The sequence below is a fragment of the Pygoscelis adeliae genome, unplaced genomic scaffold, assembly GCF_000699105.1.
Source record: "Pygoscelis adeliae isolate BGI_AS28 unplaced genomic scaffold, ASM69910v1 Scaffold487, whole genome shotgun sequence".
Taxonomy (NCBI): domain Eukaryota; kingdom Metazoa; phylum Chordata; class Aves; order Sphenisciformes; family Spheniscidae; genus Pygoscelis; species Pygoscelis adeliae.
In genome coordinates this window covers 166494-190160 of record NW_008825078.1, presented here as the reverse complement: position 1 = coordinate 190160, position 23667 = coordinate 166494, and the positions used below count along the sequence as shown (strand labels likewise).

The window sequence follows — 23667 nt, the reverse complement described above, 5'->3', positions numbered from 1 at the left end:
GGGTGAGAGATTCGGAAGGGTAAAAGTGAGAAAACTCGTGGGTTGCGATAAAGACAGTTTAATAGGTAAAGCAAAAGCCATGCACGCAAGCAAAGCAGAACAAGGAATTAATTCACTCCTTCTCATCAGCAGACAGGTGTTCAGCCATCTCCAGGAAAGCAGGGCTCCATCATGTGTAACGATTACTTGGGAAGACAAATGCCATCACTCTGAATGTCCCCCCCTTCCTTCTTCTTCCCCAGCTTTTTATGCTGAGCATGATGTCATATGATACAGAATATCCCTTTGGTCAGTTGGGGTCAGCTGTCCTGGCTGTGCCCCCTCCCAACTTCTTGTGCACCCCCAGCCACTCACCGGTGGGGAGCAAAGGCCTTGACTCTGTTTTAGTTACTGCTGGGCAATGCTGACACATCTCTGTATTATCAACACTATTTCCAGCACAAATCCAAAACGTAGCCCCATGCTAGCTACTGTGAAGAAAATTAATTCCATCCCAGCCAAAACCAGCACAACTAGTTATTTTAATTTTTTTTTGAATTAACACCTTTCAAGCATTTTACTACCATGAATATAATTGCAAAGGCCAGTGCTGTCAGTTTAATTAAAACGTGAAGTAGGCTTGCTTCTTTGTTGGGTCTTTTTTTTTTCCTTTTGCCTGCAGTGGATCTTGCATTCTTTGATTTTGTTCCACTCTAGATTAGCTTCAAATCTAAGCAAACAGCTGCTTTTGTTTCCTCTTTCTGTTGGTAAATATGCTACTTTTTGTTTTGCCACAGTTCAATGAGAAGTAATGTTTCTCTGTGGTCCAGCTACTGTCTTCTGTAGGTATATTATTTCTGTTCACAAGCATTTGCCAAGCTGGTTGAGCAGAGCTTTGATCTTTTTCTCTGGCCTAAACAAGTGGCCAGGGTAACTGGCCAGGGTAACTTTTTAACATATTCATGCTACTCTTGCAGAGAGTATACTGCTTGTCGTAAGTGTTTGGCCTAAAGTGCTGCCATTCCTGATCTCTTTTCTTCAATGTGAAGTTTCATTCTGTACTGATATTCTAATTATTGTGGGTTTTTTCCAATTTTTATACATTTTTTCTTGATTGTAAATCATCGCTGTCACTTGTGGCTTAGGCTGTATTTTTATTTTTTTTCTTTTTTAATTGACAGATCATGTGAACTACATAACGTCTCTCCAGAAGTCTGTGTCCTTTCAGTGATAGGTATCCAGATGTTTGATAGCTATGGAAAATATATGCATTGGACAATTAGAATAACCTGCCTAAGGGAAATATATCTTCTGAACTTTTTTCCCTTAGAGCTATGTTATGCCTTGAAGTAATAGCATTTAAATCTTTCCCCCACTCCCCTTTAATTACTTAAATTCACTTGAAATTCTTCTTGAGTTTCTTTACCTCCTGTTTATATGGACAAAGAGCTACATTAGTATTTCTGCTGTAAGTTTTTTGTGGTTGTAGAACTGCTTCCTCTGTCTTACCTCAAATTCATGCAAAACTGAGTTCAGTTAAAAAAAAGTCTTCATAGTTTAAAAGCTGCCTAGTCTATGTGGGCTTTCTGGGAAAGAAACATTTCAGAGTAATACATTGTCTCTAGGAACACAGGGTATTTTATTTGAGCAAGTCTTCTTTTGTCATTTCATCAGCATAGTTCACAGGCAACTTGTTGTCTTTGGTCTGGGTCATAAAAGACCACTGAAAATTAAACAAGTTGAAACAGTCAGTCTTAAATTACTTGACAAAGCTTGCAGGAAGTTAGGGCAAAGTAAGGAGACAACCTGCATCACCTTCATCCTGTGTTGATGCCCAGGTTGTGAGCACTCTTCAAGGCGAGAACAGTATTTCTGCTGTCTCTTCAGGGTGTGGGTGTACCAGGCTACGTACGTTGCTGGTTGCACTCCTTACCCTTCAGGGCAAGACATGGAAGGCAGCATTTTGAATGTGCCATTTTTATTTCCTCTTGCTCAGTCAGGCTTGTGGAGAAGTTGAAATTTATATTCCTACAACTACCTCTGTTTACTGTAGTGTTAACTGCCACGTTGCTTCCAAATTGTGACCTGTTAAGCTTGCAGCCATCCATCAATTACCAGTAGCTGCTCAGAGGCAACGTCTGGCCATAACCCTCAGGAAGGTACAGGGCAAGTGCCAGAGCATGCTTTCATGGGGGTTTAGGATTCTGCTTTGCTGAGCATAGGGAGGGATTATGTGAAACAGTGATTTGGCAACCTGAACAGAGGAGGAATTTGCTGTCACCTCTTCAGTTGTCTGTCTGCATTTTTCCCCTTTTACTCTTCTGCCCAAGCTGTTGAATCTCCTCTTGAACTGAGAATTACCATCAGTGTGTCAGATGGGTTTGGTGTCTTGAGTCATATCTGGTGCCCTGACATATTGCCTATGAGTCATGGGAATTATTTACGTTTGGTAAACTTGTCCAGAAATGGGAGAAGATATGATAAATCCACATCTACTGGCTGTATTAGGGCAGATGTATTGAGTAGTTGTCAGTACCTGAGGACTTAATTAATCCAGTAAAGCTAGAAGGTCTTTCAATAGGCAGTATGACGAAGGAAGAGAATATAGAGGGATGCATGGGCACTGGGTGTCGGTAATCGTGGCTTTTATCTTGTCCCTGCAATACTAACACATACCTGCCTTTCTGTTGACTGGGGGCTTGTTTAAACTTTTCTTAAGTTAAAGCCTTTTGGCATTCAGCTTTATTAATTGTACTAGGTGTTCTTATACTAGTCATCCCTAAGATATTTCTTACACTAAAATTTGAAGGAGTAAATGTTCTGTCCTTAATTATCTTCATTCTTTCAGCTTTCTTTAATGATGAAACATAACAGGCCTGGCCAGGTATTTAGATGTCAGTATCAGTGGAGAGAGAGAGAGAGAGAAAATCATGTTCTTACGATAAATACGATGAATATCTCCTTAAATCAAATCTCGGACCTTTTACCCCTCAGTTATGCAGGAGACGAGGGGTGGGAAGGGAATGGGATTGTTCATGCTAAGCTGCTTGTCTCCTGTGATTTGTTTTCAACAGTTATTTCTGTAGCTCAGGCTGTCTTCATGTAATTATGGCCTATATTCTTTATTCCTACCTGTGTCACCCCATTGCATCTGGTTTTATCATAATAATTTACTGCTCAGTTTACTGAGCAATCTGTATCACTCTAGTTTCACTGTTTTTGTTTATCACTCCAGTGTGTCATCTGCAGTTTCAGAATACTGAATGTCATCGGGCCTGTTAGGAGTCCCTTGAAAGCTCATAAAAAAGAATCCCACCTATATTGATTGGCTGTCAGTCTAAGTTGTCAGGCTGCTGATGGAGTAGAATAGAATAGTTCAGTTGGAAGGGACCTACAAGGATCATCTGGTCCAACTGCCTGACCACTTCAGGGCTGACCACAAGTTAAAGCATACTATTAAGGGAGTTGTCCAAGTGCCTCTTAAACACTGACAGGCTCGGGGCATCGACCACCTCTCCAGGAAGCCTGTGCCAGGGTTTGACCACCCTCTCGGTAAAGAAATGCTTCCTCATGTCAAGTCCGAACCTCCCCTGGTGCAGCTTTGAGCCATTCCCAGGCGTCCTGTCCCTGGATCCCAGGGAGAAGGGATCAGCACCCCCCTCCCCACATCCCCTCCTCAGGAAGCTGTAGAGAGCAATGAGGTCACCCCTCAGCCGCCTCCTCCTCTCCAAACGAGGCAAACCCAGAGCCCTCAGCTGCTCCTACAGAGGACATGCCTTCCAGCCCCGTCGCCAGCTTTGTTGGCCTCCTCTGGACGCATTTGAGGACCTTCACGTCCTTCTCAAATGGTGAGGGCCCAGAACTGCACACAGTGCTTCACGTGAGGCCACACCAACACTGAATACAGCAGGACAATCCCCTCTCTTGACTGGCTGGTTTTGCTGTGTTTGATGCCCCCCAGGATGCGGTTTGCCCTCTGGGCTGCCAGGGCACACTGCTGGCTCCTATTGAGCCTGCTGCTGACCAGCACCCCCAGACCCCTTTCTGCAGGGCTGCTCTCCAGACACTCCTCTCCCAATTTAGACTTGTGCTCGGCATTACTCCGTCCCAGGTGCAGAATCTGGCATTTGTTCTTGTTTCATTTTCTTGTGGTTGATGATTGCCCAATGCTCCAATCTATCTAGATCCCTCTGCAAGGCCTGTTGTCCCTCGAGAGAGTAAACAGCACCTTGTAGTTTAGTATCCAATGAGCAGATGTTTATAATGCAAACTTTTTGAATTGATATTGTACAGCAGTAAACTTACTACCTCAGTGGACTTGTTTCTCTGCTCACAATTCTTATGTGTACATATCCCGTCACTGTGTTAGTCCTTGTCATTATGCATTGTATCAGGAGCTCAAGTTTAGCTGATTGTTAGCGCGACCTATGAGTTCTTCGTGGTACCCACCTCCGACAGCAGAGTTTCTTTATAAATACAAACCTTAGTTTTTTTTGTATTTCAATATGATCAGCTGGATGCTTTTAGTCTGTACCTAGTCTACTGGAGTTAAAAGCACTGTCCATTGGAAACTGGTTTCTTTCTCTTAGTTTTATTAGTTAGTATTGTGTTATCAGTAGTTATTTCCTATAGTATAGTGTTTTAATTCATTTAAGTGTTGTGCGTGGCAGAACATTCGTGTCAGTTCTCATTAGCATAACACTGTAGCTGAAGTTGAGTAAATTTGATCATGTTAAAAGTGGCTGCCAAGGGGGAAGGGATTTTTGGGGAAGCCCTTGTATACGGTGAGAAACTTCAAGCAAATGGGATGCTGATGGGCTCCCTAGTGAGGGAAGAGATGGTGAGACAGTATGAGTAGGAGAAGCTGTGAAACTGACAGGATTTTGAGGTAATATAAGTGGAAGATGAGTCTGAGTTAATCTCTGTATTAACTTTTACCTCAAGGGGAGAATCGGATCAGCTGAAGGTGAAGTGATTCTGGGTATGTGGCCAGTTGATGGTGAATAGTAATGGTTGATGACTGGCAATTAAAAGGTAAATTCTACCCTCTGTCTTCTCTCCTCTAAGTACTTGGAGATAGGAATCCAGTTTTATCACTGCACATTGCCTGGTGCAGTAGGACTTTAACCACGACTGTAACTTCTGCATGCCTGTGAAATAGCATGTAAAAGGCATTACAGAACAGCAAGATGCTCTAGATGTTGGAGGAAGGAACCCATATACATCTTTGGATGCTGCTACTTATTTAAGGAAAAACAATGTTATGGTAAACTTTGCTGCTGGGAGTGGTGTTCATCTTAGAATCATAGAATAGTTTGGTTTGGAAGGGACCTTTAAAGGTCATCTAGTCCAGCCCCCCTGCTGTGGACAGGGACATCTTCAACTAGATCAGGTTGCTCAGAGCCCCATCCAACCTGACCTTGAATGTTTCCAGGGATGGGGCATCCACCACCTCTCTGGGCAACCTGGGCCAGTGTTTCACCACCCTCAGCATAAAAAATGTCTTCCTTCTATCTAGTCTAAATCTACCCCCCCTTTAAACTAAAGCCATTCCCCCTTGTCCTGTCGCAACAGGCCCTGCTAAAAAGTCTACCGCCATCTTTTTTATAAGCCCCCTTTAAGTACTGATAGGCTGCAATAAGGTCTCCGCAAAGCCTTCTCTTCTCTAGGCTGAACAACCCCAACTCTCTCAGCCTTTCTTCACAGGAGAGGTGTTCCATCCCCCTGATCATTTTCGTGGCCCTCTTCTGGACCCGCTCCAACAGGTCCGTGTCTTTCTTATGCTGAGGACCCCAGAGCTGGACACAGTACTGCAGGTGGGGTCTTACCAGAGCGGAGTAGGGGGCAGAATCCCCTCCCTCGACCTGCTGGCCACGCTGCTGGTGATGCAGCCCAGGATACGATTGGCCTTCTGGGCTGCGAGCGCACATTGCTGGCTCATGTCCAGCTTTTCACCCACCAGTACCCCCAAGTCCTTCTCGGCAGGGCTGCTCTCAATCCCTTCGTCCCCTGAAAGCTTATATCTATGCAGGTCTTCTAGCACTAAATACTTCCACAGCCCTAGCCACTCCCATGCTAGGCTTTAAACTCTTGCTTTGTCAGTTCCCCTCCCCTTACCTTGTTGCTTTTTTAGTGCTCATCTATGTCTTTAATATTAGGTGTGGGTGTACTTGTGCTGGGTTAACTTTTGCATTTATTAACTAAAGAAATTATTGTAGCAGTTTTAATTGTGTAATCCATTCCTAAGTCTATTTCCAACTTGCAGCTTTCCCTTTGTTTCTCTGCTTGGATCAGTTTCTCCTCTTGAGTTTTGTGTCTTATCACCGTTCAGAAAATTCCTCCAGAAAGTTGTGTCTGCGTTCTTGAGACTTTTTTATATCCCTTTTGTAAGGTTGGATGGGTTTTTTTGGTGGTTAAATGAGCTACGGGTATCGTAAAACATAAAAATCTAATGTATTGTTGCCAAAAGGCAGCTTTTACTACAAAAAAGCCTTTGTGCAAAAGAAGTTTTCCCTCAGATATGCCCAGGGCTTGCTGCTTATGTGGCCTGCAACGTACTCACGTTTGGGTATGTCCCATTCCTAAAATATATGTGCACAATCCTGTCCTGGAATGCTCATTTATTTAGAAGTTAATGAGCAAAGTTCATAATACTCAAATGAAGGATGCATAGTAATGATCTGGTCTTGCTGGCTTAGAACTCACATCTGTCTCCATCCTTCCCATACAGGTGAATCAGCGCAATGTCCCAGGGATCGATAGTGCCTACCTGGCCATGGATACAGAAGAAGGTGTGGAAGTTGTTTGGAATGAGGTTCAGTTTTCTGAGCGGAAGAACTTTAAGCTTCAGGAAGTAAGTTGATAATGTTTCCTAACAAGATGCAGGAAACATCCCATGCACCAGGGTGGGATTATAGATATTGGTGACTCTTCATGTGGATTGTTGGCTGGATTTGGAGTGCTGTGCTGCTCAAATGTAGCAAATTCAGCTTAAGCCTGGGCTGTGCAGGAAATGTGATGAGAACTGTTGTTGTGCTATTTCCATGGGCTCTTGTGTTGATTTAGTCTTGGTGATCAAACCATGCTCAGTTGAGGTGCTGTGTAGGATAAAATCAGATGCTGTTTGTTCTTAGCATAGGAGCTTGAAGTGTGCAGTGTTGTTTAAGGGGACCAAGACCCAAGAAAAAAGTAAGATGTGGGCTGATGTGGTCTCTGATGTAACATGTCTTTGTCTTTCTGATGTTAAGGAAAAAGTTAAAGCGGTGTTTGACAACTTAATTCAGCTGGAACATCTGAACATTGTGAAGTTTCACAAATACTGGGCTGATGTGAAGGAGAATAAGGCCAGGGTAAGTAAAGCAGTCTGTTGGGTTTTCTCACCGTATGTCCTATAGGTAGTTAGTGAAGCAGAGGGTAATGTCTCATACTGCCCCTACAGGTGATCTTCATCACTGAATATATGTCTTCAGGGAGCTTGAAACAGTTCCTGAAGAAGACAAAGAAAAACCACAAAACTATGAATGAAAAGGTAACTCTGTTTTTTCATGTATGCCTATTTTCACTTAGTGCCATCAGCCTCTGGAAAGCTCTTTCAGCAGAGGATCCTGGTGAGAAGGCAATCTGGTGATAACATGTGGCTGCAATTCCTTTTTATTACTGTAAACTAGTTTAGTTGCAGGTTCTCTTGGACAGCTGTTCTGTGCTGTTTGCTTTGTTTCCAGCAGTTCTGCAGCTTCATATGTATGGTGTGACAGGCACGTCCCTTTCCACGTGCGCATATAGGAAAGAGGGAAGACATCTGTGCATGAGAGGAATTAGGAGGGGAGGCGTGTTTCTTGACCCATACAAATATGTAGAAACTAAACTGAGCATGAGTACTGATCCTCTAAGTTCTTACTTCCTACACACCTGTACTGGGTAAAAGCCACAGAATGGAGGATATGTTCCTTCATATGAACGGGCTATGAATCACAGAACTATGGATTAGTTCTTCTTCCTTGAATGATTTTAATCCTTTTTGCTCCTGTGTCTGTAGGCCTGGAAGCGATGGTGTACCCAGATCCTCTCTGCTCTCAGGTATGTGAGTTACTGGTCTTGTGGTCTAGCCATCTGTTTAAGTGTAGCCTCTCTTGTGCTAGAATATTAAAAGCTGTAAACATATGTGCTGCCAAATGTTAGCAAGCTTCATGGAATGGAGCCTGCAGAGCACTTTCAGTCACTCAGCCTGATTCTTATCCCAGTCACGGTCTGCAGAGTGGCAACTGCCCTTCCTATAACAATCCCAGAGTCTTCAGTTAGACAATATTGAAGCCTCTAAAATAGAGAAACAGGTGCACTGTAGGTTTTAGATCGCAACAGTTGCGACTGATATGATAGCGAGTGTGGGAGTTGAGCATCAGGAAACCCTCCAGAGTATCCAACTTTATAACCTGGATCTGACCATGGCCAAGAGGATGTTGCAAAGAAGTCTCAAAGAAATAAGATTCCATGTGAGAGGAGTGAGGAAAATTTTCTTAATTTTGGCAGGTTGCAGCTCTGTAGCATGCAATGGATTAATGATTATTGTGGTGTGATATTGTTAGAAGTGTATGTGGATCTATACATTTCTTGATGATGCAGATCTTCTGCAGCCATCTTAATGCAACCCATTTGAACAGAATGTGGGTTTTTTGTTTGTTTTGATTTTAAAGACTCTTCTCTACCTGAGCCAGAGTTGGTGTGTAGCTAATAAGAGCCTTGGAAAAACAATAACCCAGATGTCAGAGCAAGACTCCCACTCCATAGAGAAAATTCTGTTGCCATTTGGCTAAATATAGCTGTTGATGCATAGCTGGGGTTCTAATAAGCTTTTGGGAGCTGACAGCCCTTATTTGTGCTGGTTGCTAACATAAATCCAAGCAGAGCGAGGTGCAAAAACAGGTAGCCTCAAATGTACCTGGGACCCCAGCACTGAAAAGCTTTATTTGTGCCTGCTGGACAACATGACCAACCATGTTTGTACAGCACTGAGTGCATTTTTGATGCCCTGGGAGTAGGGCCGGAATAAGGTTCTGATATTTTTGGTATAAAATTTGAATTATTTTAGCACCCACCTAGCAGCATTGGGATGGATGAAACAGTTTCTTTACCCCTGGTACCCTGGGTTTCTTGGGAACTGATCAGAGGAAGCTTTCTCTTTCCCCCATGTTCTGGAGGTTGTTAGTTAGAGACAATTGCTTAATTTTCATGATTCTCTCCTAGCCTAGAGGCTGATGTACAGTCACTTAATTGTACCTCCCTGCTGTTGTAAATTCCTGGCATGTGCCCTTTGCCCTCGTGTTCTCTTCTGATGTTGCTTGAGACAGGGAAGGGATGAAGGCAGGGATTCCTGGCCTCAGCCTCGGTAGTCTCCTGACAAGTGCTCTGTTCTGAATCTCTAGCTACCTCCACTCCTGTGATCCCCCAATCATCCATGGTAACCTGACCTGTGACACGATCTTCATTCAGCACAACGGACTGATCAAAATTGGGTCAGGTAAGGCTTTTTGGAGGTGATCCTTGCCCATGAGACAAACTGCTCAAACAGAAAAAGGCATCTAATCCTTTCAAGGTTATCTGTCATTATAGGCATATATGTACATGTTCCGCCACCTCCACATCAGTTGGGCCAGAGGTGGGTAGTGAATTCACTCTTGGTTGGACCACCTTCAGGCGCAGGAAGGACTGATACTGGATACTGTTTCCCTTGTTAGCCCCTTCCTCAGTTTTTGAGCTCAAGGGACTGACCCAAGAAATGGTGCTGAAGCTTTCAAGTTTTGTATGCACATTATCCTTGGATTCACCTGTTCTGCAGTCTTTTGCATGTTAATACACACAGCGTTCTCTTCCCAGTGTTGTGAAGCTTTGAGAGTTGTGTCCACTGAGGCCGCATGAGTGCTTCTTGTAGCAACCAGCATTTATTAATCAAGGTTATAGACTCTAGCTGCAGCAAGCTGCTTGTTGTTGCATCCTCATCTAGCATCACTCACTTTGGCCTGCACTTCAGGATGCTAGCTTGCCTTGGGCCTGTTTGGCAAAGACATGCCCTGTTCAGGCAGCCACCTGTGCTGAAATGTTTTATTTCATAAGCAAGAAGTGATTTTTCTGGCAGTGCAGTGCATCCTTGCATACTCTGTTTTTTTCACCTTTGCTATTCCTATGTCTCTCAAAATCTGTCTACAGTCAGAATGCATTACACTGTACCTTGACATACCCTTTCAAGTGACAGCTTTGCTATCTGTCGTCCGACTTCTGCAGGTATTCTCAAACCTGAGGAGTGTGCACTTGCCATCCTGTAGGCTTTTGTCTGTGTGAATTCTTGGTTTGATCTTGACAGTGTACAGGAAAGAATGCTCTGCTTCGCCTGTCATCTAAAAATAGCTTCTCTTCATAAACAGCAGGCCTCTGTGGCTTTTCTTTCCATCAAAGAACTCTTGTATTGTCTCTTTGTTCCAGAATAGGGGTTTCTGTTCTCTATAACAAACTTCTGATACATGCTTGTACCCAGGGAGACTGAGTCATGGAAGAAGGAACGCTCAGTTCTCTATCTGTCTGTAAACTTGGTGACATCTTGCTCTTCATACAGGCTGATGACATCATGGGGTTCACTTTATTATCTTTCCCTGACTTTGTCCAGGTAGGAGGAATTTCCAAGAGTTGTGTACATAGGATACCTGTATGCTGGCAAACGCAACTGGCTCCCTGGCATTCAATTCAGGCCACTTATGGGAAGTCTATTGTAGACTCAAGCACATAAGAGATCCTTCTCTTTATAGTTTAGTTTAAAAGTATTATACTGCTGCAATCTTTCTGATTGGTAGCTAGCACTTTGTAAAAACAAACCACTTGAAGTTGGTATCTAGAGCTGTGGCTTTTTACCGGAGGGAGGTTCTGCAGATCAGTAAACGTGACGTTCTCAAGAGCATTCAGACTCCCAGCAGTGCCATTCAGAGGCTGTCTAGAAGAAAGGTGGCTCTTTGAGTGTGGGTTACAAACAGTTGCCTCAACAGAGTTACACCTTTGCCTGCTCCCTCTGATTCCACAGAGCTTTGCTTCTCTTAGGCATGGTGGAGGGACAGAGGCAATTAGACGGATGTGCTCTTTCAAGGAGTAGTGGGTGTCTGTGTGCTGTATCAACTGTATCCTCAGCAAGATTCCATGGTAGTCCTGAAGAGGACATGTGCTGGAAGTGTGACTGTGCAGGAGCAGTGCTTAATTGCAGTTGCTCCTGAGCAAACTTTCTTCTACTCCACAGTTGTAGGCTGCCTTGCTCATGTTGTGTTCAGAAGGGAAGATTATCTGGGAGATTCTGGTCTGTCCTTAAATAAAAAAGGTAGTGAGTGTATGTGGAATTGTGGTCAGAAGAGGAATCCTCCAGATGTGAAAGCTATGGCTCCAGTGCAGGCTGGAATTAAAGTTGCCAGTGTTGCAGAATGTATTCTTATTCCTGTAGTGCCTGCCCAACTAGGAAAGTCAAAACTATGTCATCAGAACTGCTGGATGTATTCGAGCTTGAGATTCTCTAGTACTGCTGGCTGTGCAGTAGCCAGACAGGCTATTTTCATGTTAGGGCCCTAGAGCCAATAGCTGCTTGGGGTCACTGACAATGTTAGGCCCATGTTTATTGCTTCATGTAGTTATTTCTTACAGCTGGCTGGTATCTGAAAACTTTCCTGTGTTTGCTTAAAAGAAGCAGGGCAGTAATTCTCATGGATTTAAGGGGAACAATGATTCAGTGCACTATGATCTGCTCTTTGATACTGTCTCTGTCCCCAGCACCATTCTGGGCTACACTCCTAAAAGCTCCTCTTCCCTTTACTTTAAGCAAAAGAGAATACTTGCTGAATGTGGGGCAAAAATCTGGGAAAGGAAGCTGCTGGTGTATTCTGCAAAACATCCTTCTGTCTGCTAGGTGAGGAGGTACTGGAAGAGTAGTGCCTGTGACTTGTGTCGCATTGGAAATGGCTGGTACTTGTTCCTGTAACACCTGTTTAGGTGTGGGAACAGCCCTTTTGCCTTGCTGCTACTTCAGATTGCAGAAGCGCATGCACTAGCAGGACTGACCACTGGTTTTGTTTTTCTGCATGTAATTCTGGATCAGTCTTTCTTTCTAGAGCCACCTGTGCACTGCAGGAAGAAAGGAGATTAATTTAGTAGCGGGGTGTTGCTGTTACTATTGCACTGAGTTTTGGGAAGAGGGATGAAATCTTTATATGCTGGGGGTTCTCTGTGGAAGAAAAAGGGAGTGGGAAAGAGGGGGGATTTCTCATACTGCTTAAATGCAAAAGCCATCCCTAATCCATTAATTTACTAACTTTTTTTCAGTGCCATAAAGTGCAGGGTTAATAGATTTAAGGAGGAAAAGTGTCAAATGAGTGGGGAGCTTTGGAGAACTTGTGATGTGGATAGAAAAGACACCTACGGTTCTTAAACTTGCCACTGGTGTTCCCAGAGACTGGAATGTTCCAGCTGCTTTCTGGAGTTGTGGTCAGATGAAAACAGTCCTTGTGAGAGGTCCAAATTTTCTTCTGTGTACTCTTCCACAGGATCCACATGCAACGTTATGTTGCATCTGTGCATATCTGTATTGTCTAACAAGTGGGCCTGCAAAGGGACCATGTTGTGAGTTGTTTTACTGTGACAGGTCAAAGGTACTCGGAGTGTGAAGGAGAACAGTGTGTTTAGACAGGGTGTTCGATGCTGCTGCTTGCTTGTGTTAAGCAATGTTGGGAGCTGTTTCTTGTAATTCTCACTGGGAGTGTAAGAACCAGTCACAGGTGGAAAGAGCTGATGGGTTTGAATTAAAAATCCTTTTGGGCAGCCCCAACAGAACTGAGGCCTCAAACTGGAGTGTCTTGTAATGTCTTCTGGTGCCCCTGAGACATGGCCATGTATTAGCATGTGCTGAGTGAGACTTCCAGTAGAGCATAGAGGGAAGTTTAGTGTTGTGCTAGTATATTTCCAAGTAGTGCCTCCAGGCATTCAGCTGATGCATATGCTTTCCTGTCTTCAACATACCTGACCTCTAGGATTCATTATATATTTAATTGCAGTCTGTCCAGAGTCTCTTTTCAGTTCCAGGCCAAGGTGCCAGGAGACTGAGTCTTACTTGGTATTAACTCTGCTATTAAATTATGTGGCCAGGTATGTAAGTATGGGTTCTGCTGCCAAGATCCATGCCCAGGAGAAGCTGCTGGGATGTAGAGAAAGGTAGTTGTCTGCTGAAGGGGGTGCTAAGGGACTGTAGAGCACTCACAGAAAGAACAGAATTTCCAGCTTCCTAGCCTCAGAGCTGCCCGTAATCTTCTACTTGGTCAGCGGTGTCTTGTCTCCCTTGCCCAGTCGGGTTCTCAATTAGAAACACTGATGTTCCTTATGTAAATTTATTTTAAAAAGGTGGCTGGAGGCAGAGCCAGATTCTCAGTCTTGTCCATGTTTTGCCATGATTCTGACCTAGTTGTGTCTATCGATGTCAAGTGCTTGCTGTTTCATCAACTCATTGACTTCTATCTCGTTTTACTTCCCGCTTACGGGCTGCTCTGTTATCAACAGTCTTTCATAGGATATTTGCTAATGGTGAGCAAACTTTTCCGCTCCTGTGATGTGATACCACTATATATGTAACGTACATTATTTTATTTGTGTGTGTGTATATATATGTGTGTGTATATCTATATTTGTAACACACACAAACATACACACTCTCTCTAATTTATTTATATAGTGTTCCCTTGCTATAAGGCTGGTATGTAAAACTGTTTGGCTTAGGTGCATCCTACTTTGAGACCTTGTGTTCTGTGCTGGGATGCAAACTGTTCCTTGTGCACTCAGCCAAAGCCTTACAGAGAGGGAGCACTGCCCTTTGTGAAGTCTCATGGTTGTTATTTCTCCTCTCCTTGTTCTTAGAGCGTGCTAGTCCATGGACCCTAGTGCATGCTGGCTCCTGCATGTCAAGCCAAGCAGATGCATTGTTCTGAGCTCTTCCCAGCTGAACTTTCGACATACATTAGGCTCTTTCCTGCTAGTGCTCTGCTAGACTTGGCTGGGCAGCAAACCTGGACTAGCCTTTGCTTTGTGCTTGGCTATCCAATTGCTTGCTTGTAGTTTTAACTCCTTAGATGTTTTGTTTTTAAGTTGAATGTTTCAGTGAATGTGGCTGGCTCCTGAAGGCCAGAGAGACATCCTGCCCAAATGAGTCCCTGTTTGAAGTAAGGTTTACTATTTATGTTTTCCCAGACAAAGCTCTTTTTTTGGGGAAACTTGTGCATATGAGGAAGGAGTTGGGCTGGTGGGGGCTAGAGAAGGATTTGAGTGCTGCAATTTGTAACTCTATTAAATAGAATGCTGCATTTACATTTAAAATAATTATTTTATTTTTTGCCATCAGGGTTGTTCTTGATGGCTAGAGTTTGTTTCTACTGAGTTGGGAACCTATCAACTGTCAGCTGGAAGCGGTGGAAAGGGAAGGGCCTGTCCAAATGGGCTCTGTGCCTTCTTAGTGTTTGCAGGAGGAGGATGTGGTGTGCTGTTCTGCATTGCCAGCAGAGTAGAGGTTCTCTCAAAAAGCTAAATCTGGGATCTTACATAGCTGAGGGGGAAGTTGATGTAGTCAGGGCTTGTGGCATTAGGAGGGCAGATTTCCTTGTGGATGGCTTGTTTACCAGAGTGCTGCAAGCTGGGCAAGTTGGGCTGTGGCAGTCATGTGCTGCAGGCTGCCTTTGTGGGGTGGAAGGGGCAAGGTGGCACACCTGCAGCAGACAGACTGGTCCAGGAACAAGCCCACAGAGTGGGAACATGACTGAGCGTGGGTTCAATCACACTGACGGCAACAAGGCTTAAGACTAGCAAGCCATTTCTCAGAAATCAAGTCACCTCTGTGAGCAGAACAAAGGCCCTCGTTCTAGCAAGGCAAGAAAAGGGCCTCAGCCAGTGGTTGTCAGGCTTAAGAAGATGCTGTGGTATCTTCTGCTGAAACAACATCAGATGGCCTTGAAATACTGAGCTTTCTTGGCTGGTTTCTTGAGAACTTGTTTTAACAGTACTGTGGTATCACTATGTACTGTTCATATGAGAGCTGGAAATTGTTTAATCCTTAGAACTTGAACAGTGATTTGGGTTTGAAAACACTAAATATAGGGTATAAGGCTCCTGTTTCGCTTGAGCATTGAGCTAATAAGGTTGAGTGACACGCTTTCATAATTAATCTTATTTTAGTCATTACTTCACTGTCTTGGATTTTGTTACCTGATGTTTAAAGACTTGTCATGCTGTTTTTCACACCCTTAACGACACCTGAGACACTTAATAGGTGATGTAGAAATAAAATAGGGGTTACTAGGATATCTTGGATCTGGCCTAGTTAAAAAAAAAAACGTAAGTGTGGTTTAGAGAATAAATAATGATAGTTGGAATCAGTGGACATAGAAAAATCTGTCATAAAAATGGAAAACTTTTTCACCCATGTTGGTATTCATTTAGGAAGATTTAACATGAATTTATGTAGTTTAGTTTCTAGCCATACAGTTTTATGTGTAGAGTCAAGCATGTTCTCTACCAAGCCAAACATTTTCAGTTGCTTAGAAACTTGGCAAAACTTAAGGCAAACTTTCACAAGCAGAGGAAAAGGTTTGTCCCTGACTACAGGTGCTGTTGGGAATGAGATCTGGCAGATGAATAGTTTTGAGTGGAACTTTTTTGCCCAGAATGCTTCAGAAAGTCCAAAGTATGGAGGTTTTTTTTTTAAAGGCTTTGTCTCACCTTGGTCTGTGTTGTCTTTGAGACTCCCAGTGGCGTAAAAGCCTGTCATAAAGTGAGGATTCTTCACATTTGGATTGTTCTTGAGCAACTCTGTTGAACAAACTGGATGGGATAGCATGAGGTTAATTTCTAATTGTAATATATTGACAGGCATCTCATGATCTAGCTGCTGTTATGATTACTAGAGTGGCAAAAATGGTTACCAGAGACCTGCCTTGATTTTTGTATGTAAGCACACACCTCAAGGCAGGAGGAGCAGTCATAGGTAAGTGACAATCAGTGGGCTTCTAATTGCTGTGGTTAGTTTTTGAAATTGCAACTAACACCTGATTGAATGTGTGTGTATGTTATGATTTAGCACGTGTGTGTGTTTGAGGGGAGGGCGTTGGTTGTTTTTGTTTTTTTTTTTTTTAAAGTCAGATTTAGTGGTAAGAATTGGTGTCTTTGACCTTGTTGCATAGTCACCAGGTGGAATGCATACTTAACGGATTTACCTCCTGCTATGCCGTGATGGTAATAAACTCTTATTTTTATTTTGCAGAAGGTTTAAAAGCTGGGTCTTGCTTCACGTGCTTGCCTTCCTTGCTCAATATACTTTCTTTGTGCTGCTGTGAGTCATCTCATTCATGAAAACACCAGAAAACAACTATCTTCTAGACTGGTTGTCATTTTCAATTAAATAGGATCCTCTAAAAAGGTTTCAATTACCCAGTTTAGTGCTCCAGGTTATAAGAACTTGCCTTTTCTGTGGTCAAATTTATTCTTTTTTGTGTTGCATTGAAGGTGCCTGCTGCTTCAGTTTTGCTGGATTGTGTTTTTTCTCTGCCTTTATGTGGATTTCCAGGATGTGTCAGTGGACATGTCTTATAGTCATCCAGGTCTTCATTTACCCATTTTAATATTAGTATGGCAGTTGTGTATATCCACTCCTTTTGGGGTCCTTTGAAGGCATGTGGAACATTGGCATTTTAGAAGGCTCATGCCATTCTAAGGCCACTGTCAGTTATCTCTGAAAGGTCATGGAGAATGGGAGATGTTCCTGAAGACTGAAAAATAGCAAATGTCATTACTATCTTCAAGAGGGGCAAGAAGGAAGATCTGGGGAACCACAGGCTGGTCAGCCTCACCTCAGTCCCTGGGAAGTTGATGGAACAACTAATCCTGGAAACTATTTCCAAACACAAGACAGACAAGACTGTGATCAGGAGTAGTCAGAGTGGATTTATGAAGGGGAAATTGTTCTTAACAAACCTGATAGCCTTCTGCAATGAGGTGACTGGCTTGGTAGACGGGGGACAGCAATGGGGTATTGTTTACCTTGACCTCATAGATGAGCGGACAGAGTATACGTTAAATAAGCAAACAGTGCAGTGGATTGAAAACCAGCTGAACATCCAGGCCCAGAGGCATGTGATCAGCAGCATAAAGTCTAGTTGGAGGCATGTCACTAGTGGTGTACCCAGGGTAAATACTGGGGCCAGTACTGTTTAACATTTTCATTAATGATCTGGGCAATGGGACAGCATGTACCCTGAAGCAAGTTCACAGATACGATACGAAACTGGGAGGAGTGGTGATACACCAGATGGGTGTGCTGCCATTCACAGGGACCTGGACAGGCTGGAGAATTAAGCAGAGAGGAATCTCTTGGTTCAGCAAGGGGAAATGTGAAGTCCGGCAGCTGGGCAGGAATAACCCCATGTACCAGTACATACTCAGGGCTAACCTTCTGGAAACCAGCTCTACAGACCAGGACCTTGGGGTCCTGGAGGACAGCAAGCTGATCATGAGCATGCAACACACCCTGACAATAAAGGCAACCAACAGCATCTTAGGCTGTGTTGGGAAGGGCATTGCTGGCAGACTGAGGGAGGTGATCCTTCTCTCTTTAGCACTGGTGATAAAACATCTGGAGTGCTGTGTCTAGGTCTGAGCTGCACAGTACATGAAAGATAATGGACTTGCTGGAGTGAGTCCTGCACAGGGCCACGAAGACAATTAAGGGACTGGAGCATCTGTTTGTATGAGGAGAGGCTGAGAGAGCTGAAACTGTTTGGCCTGAAGAGAAGGCTCAGGGGGATCATTTCAATATGTGTGAATACCTGATGGGAGAGAATGAAGAGGAGGGAGCCAGTCTCTTCTCTATAGTGCCCACTGACAGGACAAGAGGCGATGGGCACACATTGAAATACATTAAGTTCCATCTAACACAAGAATACCCTTTTTTTTACTGTGAGGGTAGTCAAACCCTGGAACAGGTTGCCCAGAGAGGTTGTGGAGTCTTCCTCCCTGGAGATACTCAAAACCAAACTGCACACGGCCCTAGGCAACCTGTTCTAGCTGACCCTGCTTGAGCAGGGGGGTTGAGCTATATTCTCAAGAGGTCCCCTCCAACCTAGACGATTTTGTGATTTAGGCCTTGAGGCATGTGGGCTGAGCTTCTGCTTTCAGGGGGTGAGCTTTTCTGCTTTTTAAGTCTTCCAGGGTCATTTGCGCAGCTTCACTTCGGCACGTTGTGAAACAACGGAAATCACAGAGATGTGAAGTCTGAAATTCAGGGAAGTTAAGCTTGAAATACTTGAACTTGTGGACCCTAATTGCATTTTAATTGAATATGCATTTATACTGGTTCAATCCAAATTTCTGTTAAGCAGAGCTGCTCAGACCATAAGATAATTTTCATAGCCGTGTTTCTGAGGACTTTTGTTTTTCAGTGTACATCTTTCTTCTGGGAGTAAAAGATTCCCCCAGAGCAGCTTAGTCCATAGCATTTCAGTGAACGTCTTTTCTCGTTTTTCTGATTGCATGTAATTCTTGCACTGTGATGTGAGGCTACTGCAGTTAGTGCCCTGCCATTTCAGTTGTGAAAGAACTGAGCAAGAATGGCAGTCATGCTGCCCCTTCATCTTTTTGATATAAATACTGTATTGCAGTTAGATGATGCAACCCAAGCAGGGGTTTGCCTGGTCCGTAGGACCTTCATTCCTCTGGTCTAGAACTTAGAGCTTGGTTTTGTGTGCAGGTTTCAAATCTCCCTACACATTTTGTTTGGAATGAAGCTGTTTGTATCATGAACTGTTCCAGATAAAGTGCTACTAAGCTTCTAAGTCCCTGCATAAGAGCCTGCATGCAGCCAGGATTGACAAGTACTTATCTCACAGGTCCTCTTTATCTGTTCTTGTGTCTACAGTCTTGCATTTCCTGCTCTGCCTACTCCTACTTTCTGCTTCCGTGTAATGGACGTGGTCAAACATGTCAGTTTAAAACTCTGAATGCTTTTTTACTTAAACATAAAAATATCATCCACCACTTCACAAGAAATCTGACACAGCATGATCATTTTCCTTCCCATCATTCATATGTACGCCTTCATATTTACATGAGCAACAACGTGCCCTTGCCACAAAGAAGGCTAATGATATCCTGGGCTATGTTAGGCAAAATATTGCCAGCAGGTGGAGGGAGGTGATCCTTCCCCTCTGCTCAGCATTGGTGAGTGTTGGGTCCAGTGCTGGGCTCCCTAGTACAAGAGAGACAGGGACATAGTGGAGAGAGTCCAGCGAGGGGCCACTAAAATGCTGAAGGGCCTGGAGCATCCCTCCTATGAGGAAAGGCTGAGGGAGCTGGGACTGCTCAGCCTGGAGCAGAGAAGGCTCAGAGGGATTGAGTCCATGTGTATAAATGCTTGCAGGGAGGATGCCAAGAGGACGGAGCCAGGCTTTTCTCAGTGGTGCCCAGTGCCAGGACCAGAGGCAACAGGCACAAACTGGGTCATGGGAGGGTCCTTCTGGACATCAGGAAACACTTTGTCAGTGTGAGGGTGACACAGGCCCAGGTTGCCCAGGGAGGTGATGGAGTCTACATCCTTGGAGCTATTCAGAAGCTGTCTAGACATGATCCTGTGCAGCCGTCTCTGGGTGTCCCTGCTTGATCAGGCGGGTTGGACAAGGTGACCTCCAGAGGTCCCTTCCAACCTGAACCATCCCATGATTTTATGATTCTATATTAATTTCTGTGGAGAAGGATACCTCTCTCAAAGTACATGAATTTTTGTATGATATCAGCTCTCTGTTGCAAGTACTACTGGTTCTGCTTCAGCAGTATTTTCTCTGAAGTAAAATGTGGGCAATGTTTTAAGCAGATATTAGTTGTATTACTCAGAAGTGATGTCAATGGATGTGGTGAGAATGAACATAGATGTAAGCAGCTGGGGGGCTGTTATCTGGCACTGGTAACTGTATGTAGTGAACTTTTCGTGTACTGAACCTCTTTGCCCCTTCATCTCATTAGATATTGAACTGTTAAAAATAATAAAATCCTCTTGCTTCTGGGGACTCAGTGTTGCAAATAAGTTTGCACTCTTTACCTCTGTGTACCCCTTTACTGTTTACCCCTGATATAGATCTGCAGGGCTGTAGGATGCTTGTGTTCTGTGATCAACTTAAATCTGTCACTGCTTTTCCTGTTTGACTCAATGTTTAATGGCTGTATGCTGCTTTTTGTTTCCAATAGCTTCCTAGTTGCTTATTTTCTAGGCTTTGCCCTCCCTAATAAAAATGTAGTTGTCATCTTTGTGTGCAAATGAAGTGAACTGTGAAATATCTTGGTTTTGTGCAGTCTTACACCCTTTTGCAGTAATGAAAATGTCTTGAGCATGTGACTGCAGGGGATAATAATGTGGCCTCATACCTATTCTGGCCCTGTGGCCATCCCTTTATATTTGCAAACAGATGCTCTTGCATTCAGTTGATTATTTTTGGGTCCCTGTGGTGCTGGTACAGTGCAGCATAGGTAAGGTGGTTAATCGTCCCCTGTTGCTGGATTGCATAGCAACCCTGGGACTAATCTTAAAGGTTAATTGTTGATCCTTCTCGCTGTCATCTTGTTTTCCTCTGCTTTCTAAGCCTGCTGACATCTGGAGTACAGTGTACTTGAGCACTTTACTAGAAGAGTGGAGTAATATACTCTTGCTTTGGAGAATACTTAGGCATTTGCAAGAGACCGAGTGGTTCAATGGCTACTTCAGGAGGAAAGGAAGGACTGTTGGGCAGACTATCTTTCCTACTTGCAAGGAGAAAGTGTTGAACGCAGAACAAAGGTGGGTGTGAATTGGACACAGGACAAGAGGAAAATGTCTTCTGCAGCACGTAGTGTTTAAAAGGGCAAGTCACTGTTTGATTGGGCATGTCTGCTAAAACCTGCCACTGGTGACAGCTGGGAAGTAATACCACCAAGTGCGTTCTTGGCTGACACTCCTAATGACTGACGGGTGCTCTGATGAGCTGTCTGTTTACCCTGGTGAGCTCTTTGCTCTAGCACATCCTTGAGGGTTTGAGAAGTTTAGCAAGCTCTGCATGTTCCTGTAGTAATGCTGATTATTTCTCTTTATGCTTTTATTGTCAGATTGAGTTCAGCTTGCCAAAGGCAAGTTGCTTGTCCTACCTTCTACTGTACTTCACATCTCTTCCTGTCGTCTGCCCTACCCGGACACCATATTTGGCTGAATCCTTTTCTAAAATTCATCTTTGCTTTGCTAATTCCCTACCAGACTGATCAGTCATGTGGTGCTAGGTCTTGTAGTCTGCCCCTTGCTGTTGTCTTCTCTGTGGCTGAGAAAGGCATGTTCATTGTTAATGTTGGCGATCTGGCATTCCTTTTTGACCTTCATTGTTTGTCTTGCTTAACATAACTGTCCTTAGCCTTCATGCATCTGATCATTCACAGAATTAAGAGTCATCACTACGTATAGTAGTGGATGGCAGGTAGCAACCACATGCAAATCAGTTGGAAGAGCTTGTGTCAGAGCTACCTTGAAGTGTGTATTCTTATCTTGTACAGTTAAGAGTTTGTTTTAAAATGTATGCTCAGGTGAAGCTCCTCTCAAGCCTCTATCTGTGCTAAGTGGCTTGCACACTAAGGTGATGGACCTACAATAGTGACTAGACCAGACCAAAACCAAAGCTTCTTGTCCCAGCTTCTAAAATGCTGTCACGAGGTGTAACAGCACTTTGGTCTGCCTTGTTTAACATGGCTTCCAGTGAGTTTTTCAGAGTTGACTTCAATATCATGTTGTTGCTGTCACAGTGATGAATGGAACAGATATGTGTCTGGCAAGGCCGCCTCTGCTTAGCTCTATGGCATACAGTGAAGAATCGGGTAGTCTTATGCCATTGCTCTAATGTTGCATTGCTTCAGCTTTGCAATAACAGAGTGAGGTTATGCATGTGACTTCCAGCCAAGTTGCACGTGACCTGTGATACAAACTGCTACAACAGGAAAAAGGCTTGCGAAGTGTGGCTAATCAAACCCAGCTGCAGAGCCAGCCTCTGCAACAGTGACAGAAAAACGCGCTGAGGAATTCCAGTGGGACCCTGCAAGTTTGGAGGCACAAGGACCAGAATATCAGTGGGGACAGGTCCCTGGATGACCTACAACAGCAAATTCAAAACTGCCTTTCTGTGGGTCTGAGTTGGAAGTTCCCACAGACAGTGCAAGCCCAGCTCTTTCCAGAAATGCTGGTGCCACTGCAGAATGTCCATAGGACCTGGACGCAGATAAGCTTATTATCAAGTCCTTAATGAGGTGCAGACAGCCACTATAGATAGAAGTTGGGCTAGGATTCCATTGTACTTGCCTTTCTGGTATGGGAGTGCCTACGTTACATCACTGGCTAAGGTTTCTGTTGATAATGCCCTTTTGTGATTGATTACTGCCTCTTCCCTGTTCTTAAACAGGGCCCAGGAGCAAAGGACAGAATGGCTGGATAGTGAACTGGCCCTTGCCATCCAAGACGTGGTAGAAACAGTATTTAAAGACACATTGGAAAATGAAGCTACTCAAAATATTGTTTGGAAGATGACTTTATACTTGGCTGATTCTGCTCCACGTTTGGCAGGATAGTGTTGTCTTGGGTAGCACCATGACAGAGTTCCTGCCTGAGGACATTAGTCCAACACTTCATGGCATGTGCTGAATTTCTGCAACACTGTCACTGTTGACAGTGCCTCTCTTTCAGGGCAGGCCTTGATGCCTCTGCCCTTCTCCAGGGGTCTGGCCCTGGCAGACAGCGGTGCTGCCCTAGCAGCAGCTCAGCTACGTGGAGGATCTTGGTGGTGGTTGCCAGACCTCTGTACAGAGCTGCGTAGCTAAAGATGGGTTTGGGGTTCCTGTTTACTCTTACAATCCATTGTACTGATAAGAAAGGCAGAACGAATAGAAGGCTTATTTTATAAGTCTTATTTTATATCCCCAGATTGTCTAGTTAGTTCCTGGTAGTCAGAGGCTGTCATGCATGTGATAGAGATGTTAGGTTTAGCAGGGTTCACAAAAACACTTGTTTGATAGTTCATGTGTACTGCATGATGCACAAAGACATCCAGTATTCCATTAAAAAAAAAAATAAATCAGACTTTAGAGCAGAAGGGTTTCTGAAGTCTTAAATACCCTGTTCTGCAAAAACTAGGACAAAGTAATAGTTCTTGTAGGCAGGGAACAAACACGTTTGGAATCAGCGAGACCCTATGATTGTTACAGCCTAGGCCTCAGGGGAATGCCAAAATCTTAATGGTATTGGTCACTCTGAGGAAAAAATTGTTCTTAATCAAAAACTTCACAGTATTCAGATGGTTGTGCATCTGCAGCAGTATTGCATTTCTGGATGTGATCAGCCTCTGGCCCTTCATAGGGCTGTAGCTGTCCTTATCTCTACCCCTCATGCCCACCAGTAGTATACTATAGATTTAGGAGAAATTATTTTTAGTCCCTGCAAGTCTCCAGCAGAAGTTCTGAAAGTCATGAATGGCATTGTGTGGGTGGGTGTTGTTTTGTGTTTTTTTTTTTTTTTTTTTAAGAAGTCAAAACCTCATTTGCACATTTTTTTTTTTTAAGGGGGGAATTTTTTTTTTGGGTAAAAAA

General features: G+C 43.8%; 1 protein-coding gene across 1 annotated transcript in view; it reads left to right on the top strand.

Moving 5' to 3' along the window:
- NRBP1 (nuclear receptor binding protein 1) overlaps positions 1-23667 on the top strand; it is a 37804-nt gene that overhangs the window by 4092 nt on the left and 10045 nt on the right. Inside the window, exons 2-6 of the mRNA XM_009326910.1 lie at positions 6710-6832; positions 7227-7328; positions 7418-7507; positions 8015-8055; positions 9399-9493. Coding sequence (XP_009325185.1) covers positions 6710-6832; positions 7227-7328; positions 7418-7507; positions 8015-8055; positions 9399-9493 — 451 coding nt within the window. The remainder of the gene's footprint in view (positions 1-6709; positions 6833-7226; positions 7329-7417; positions 7508-8014; positions 8056-9398; positions 9494-23667) is intronic.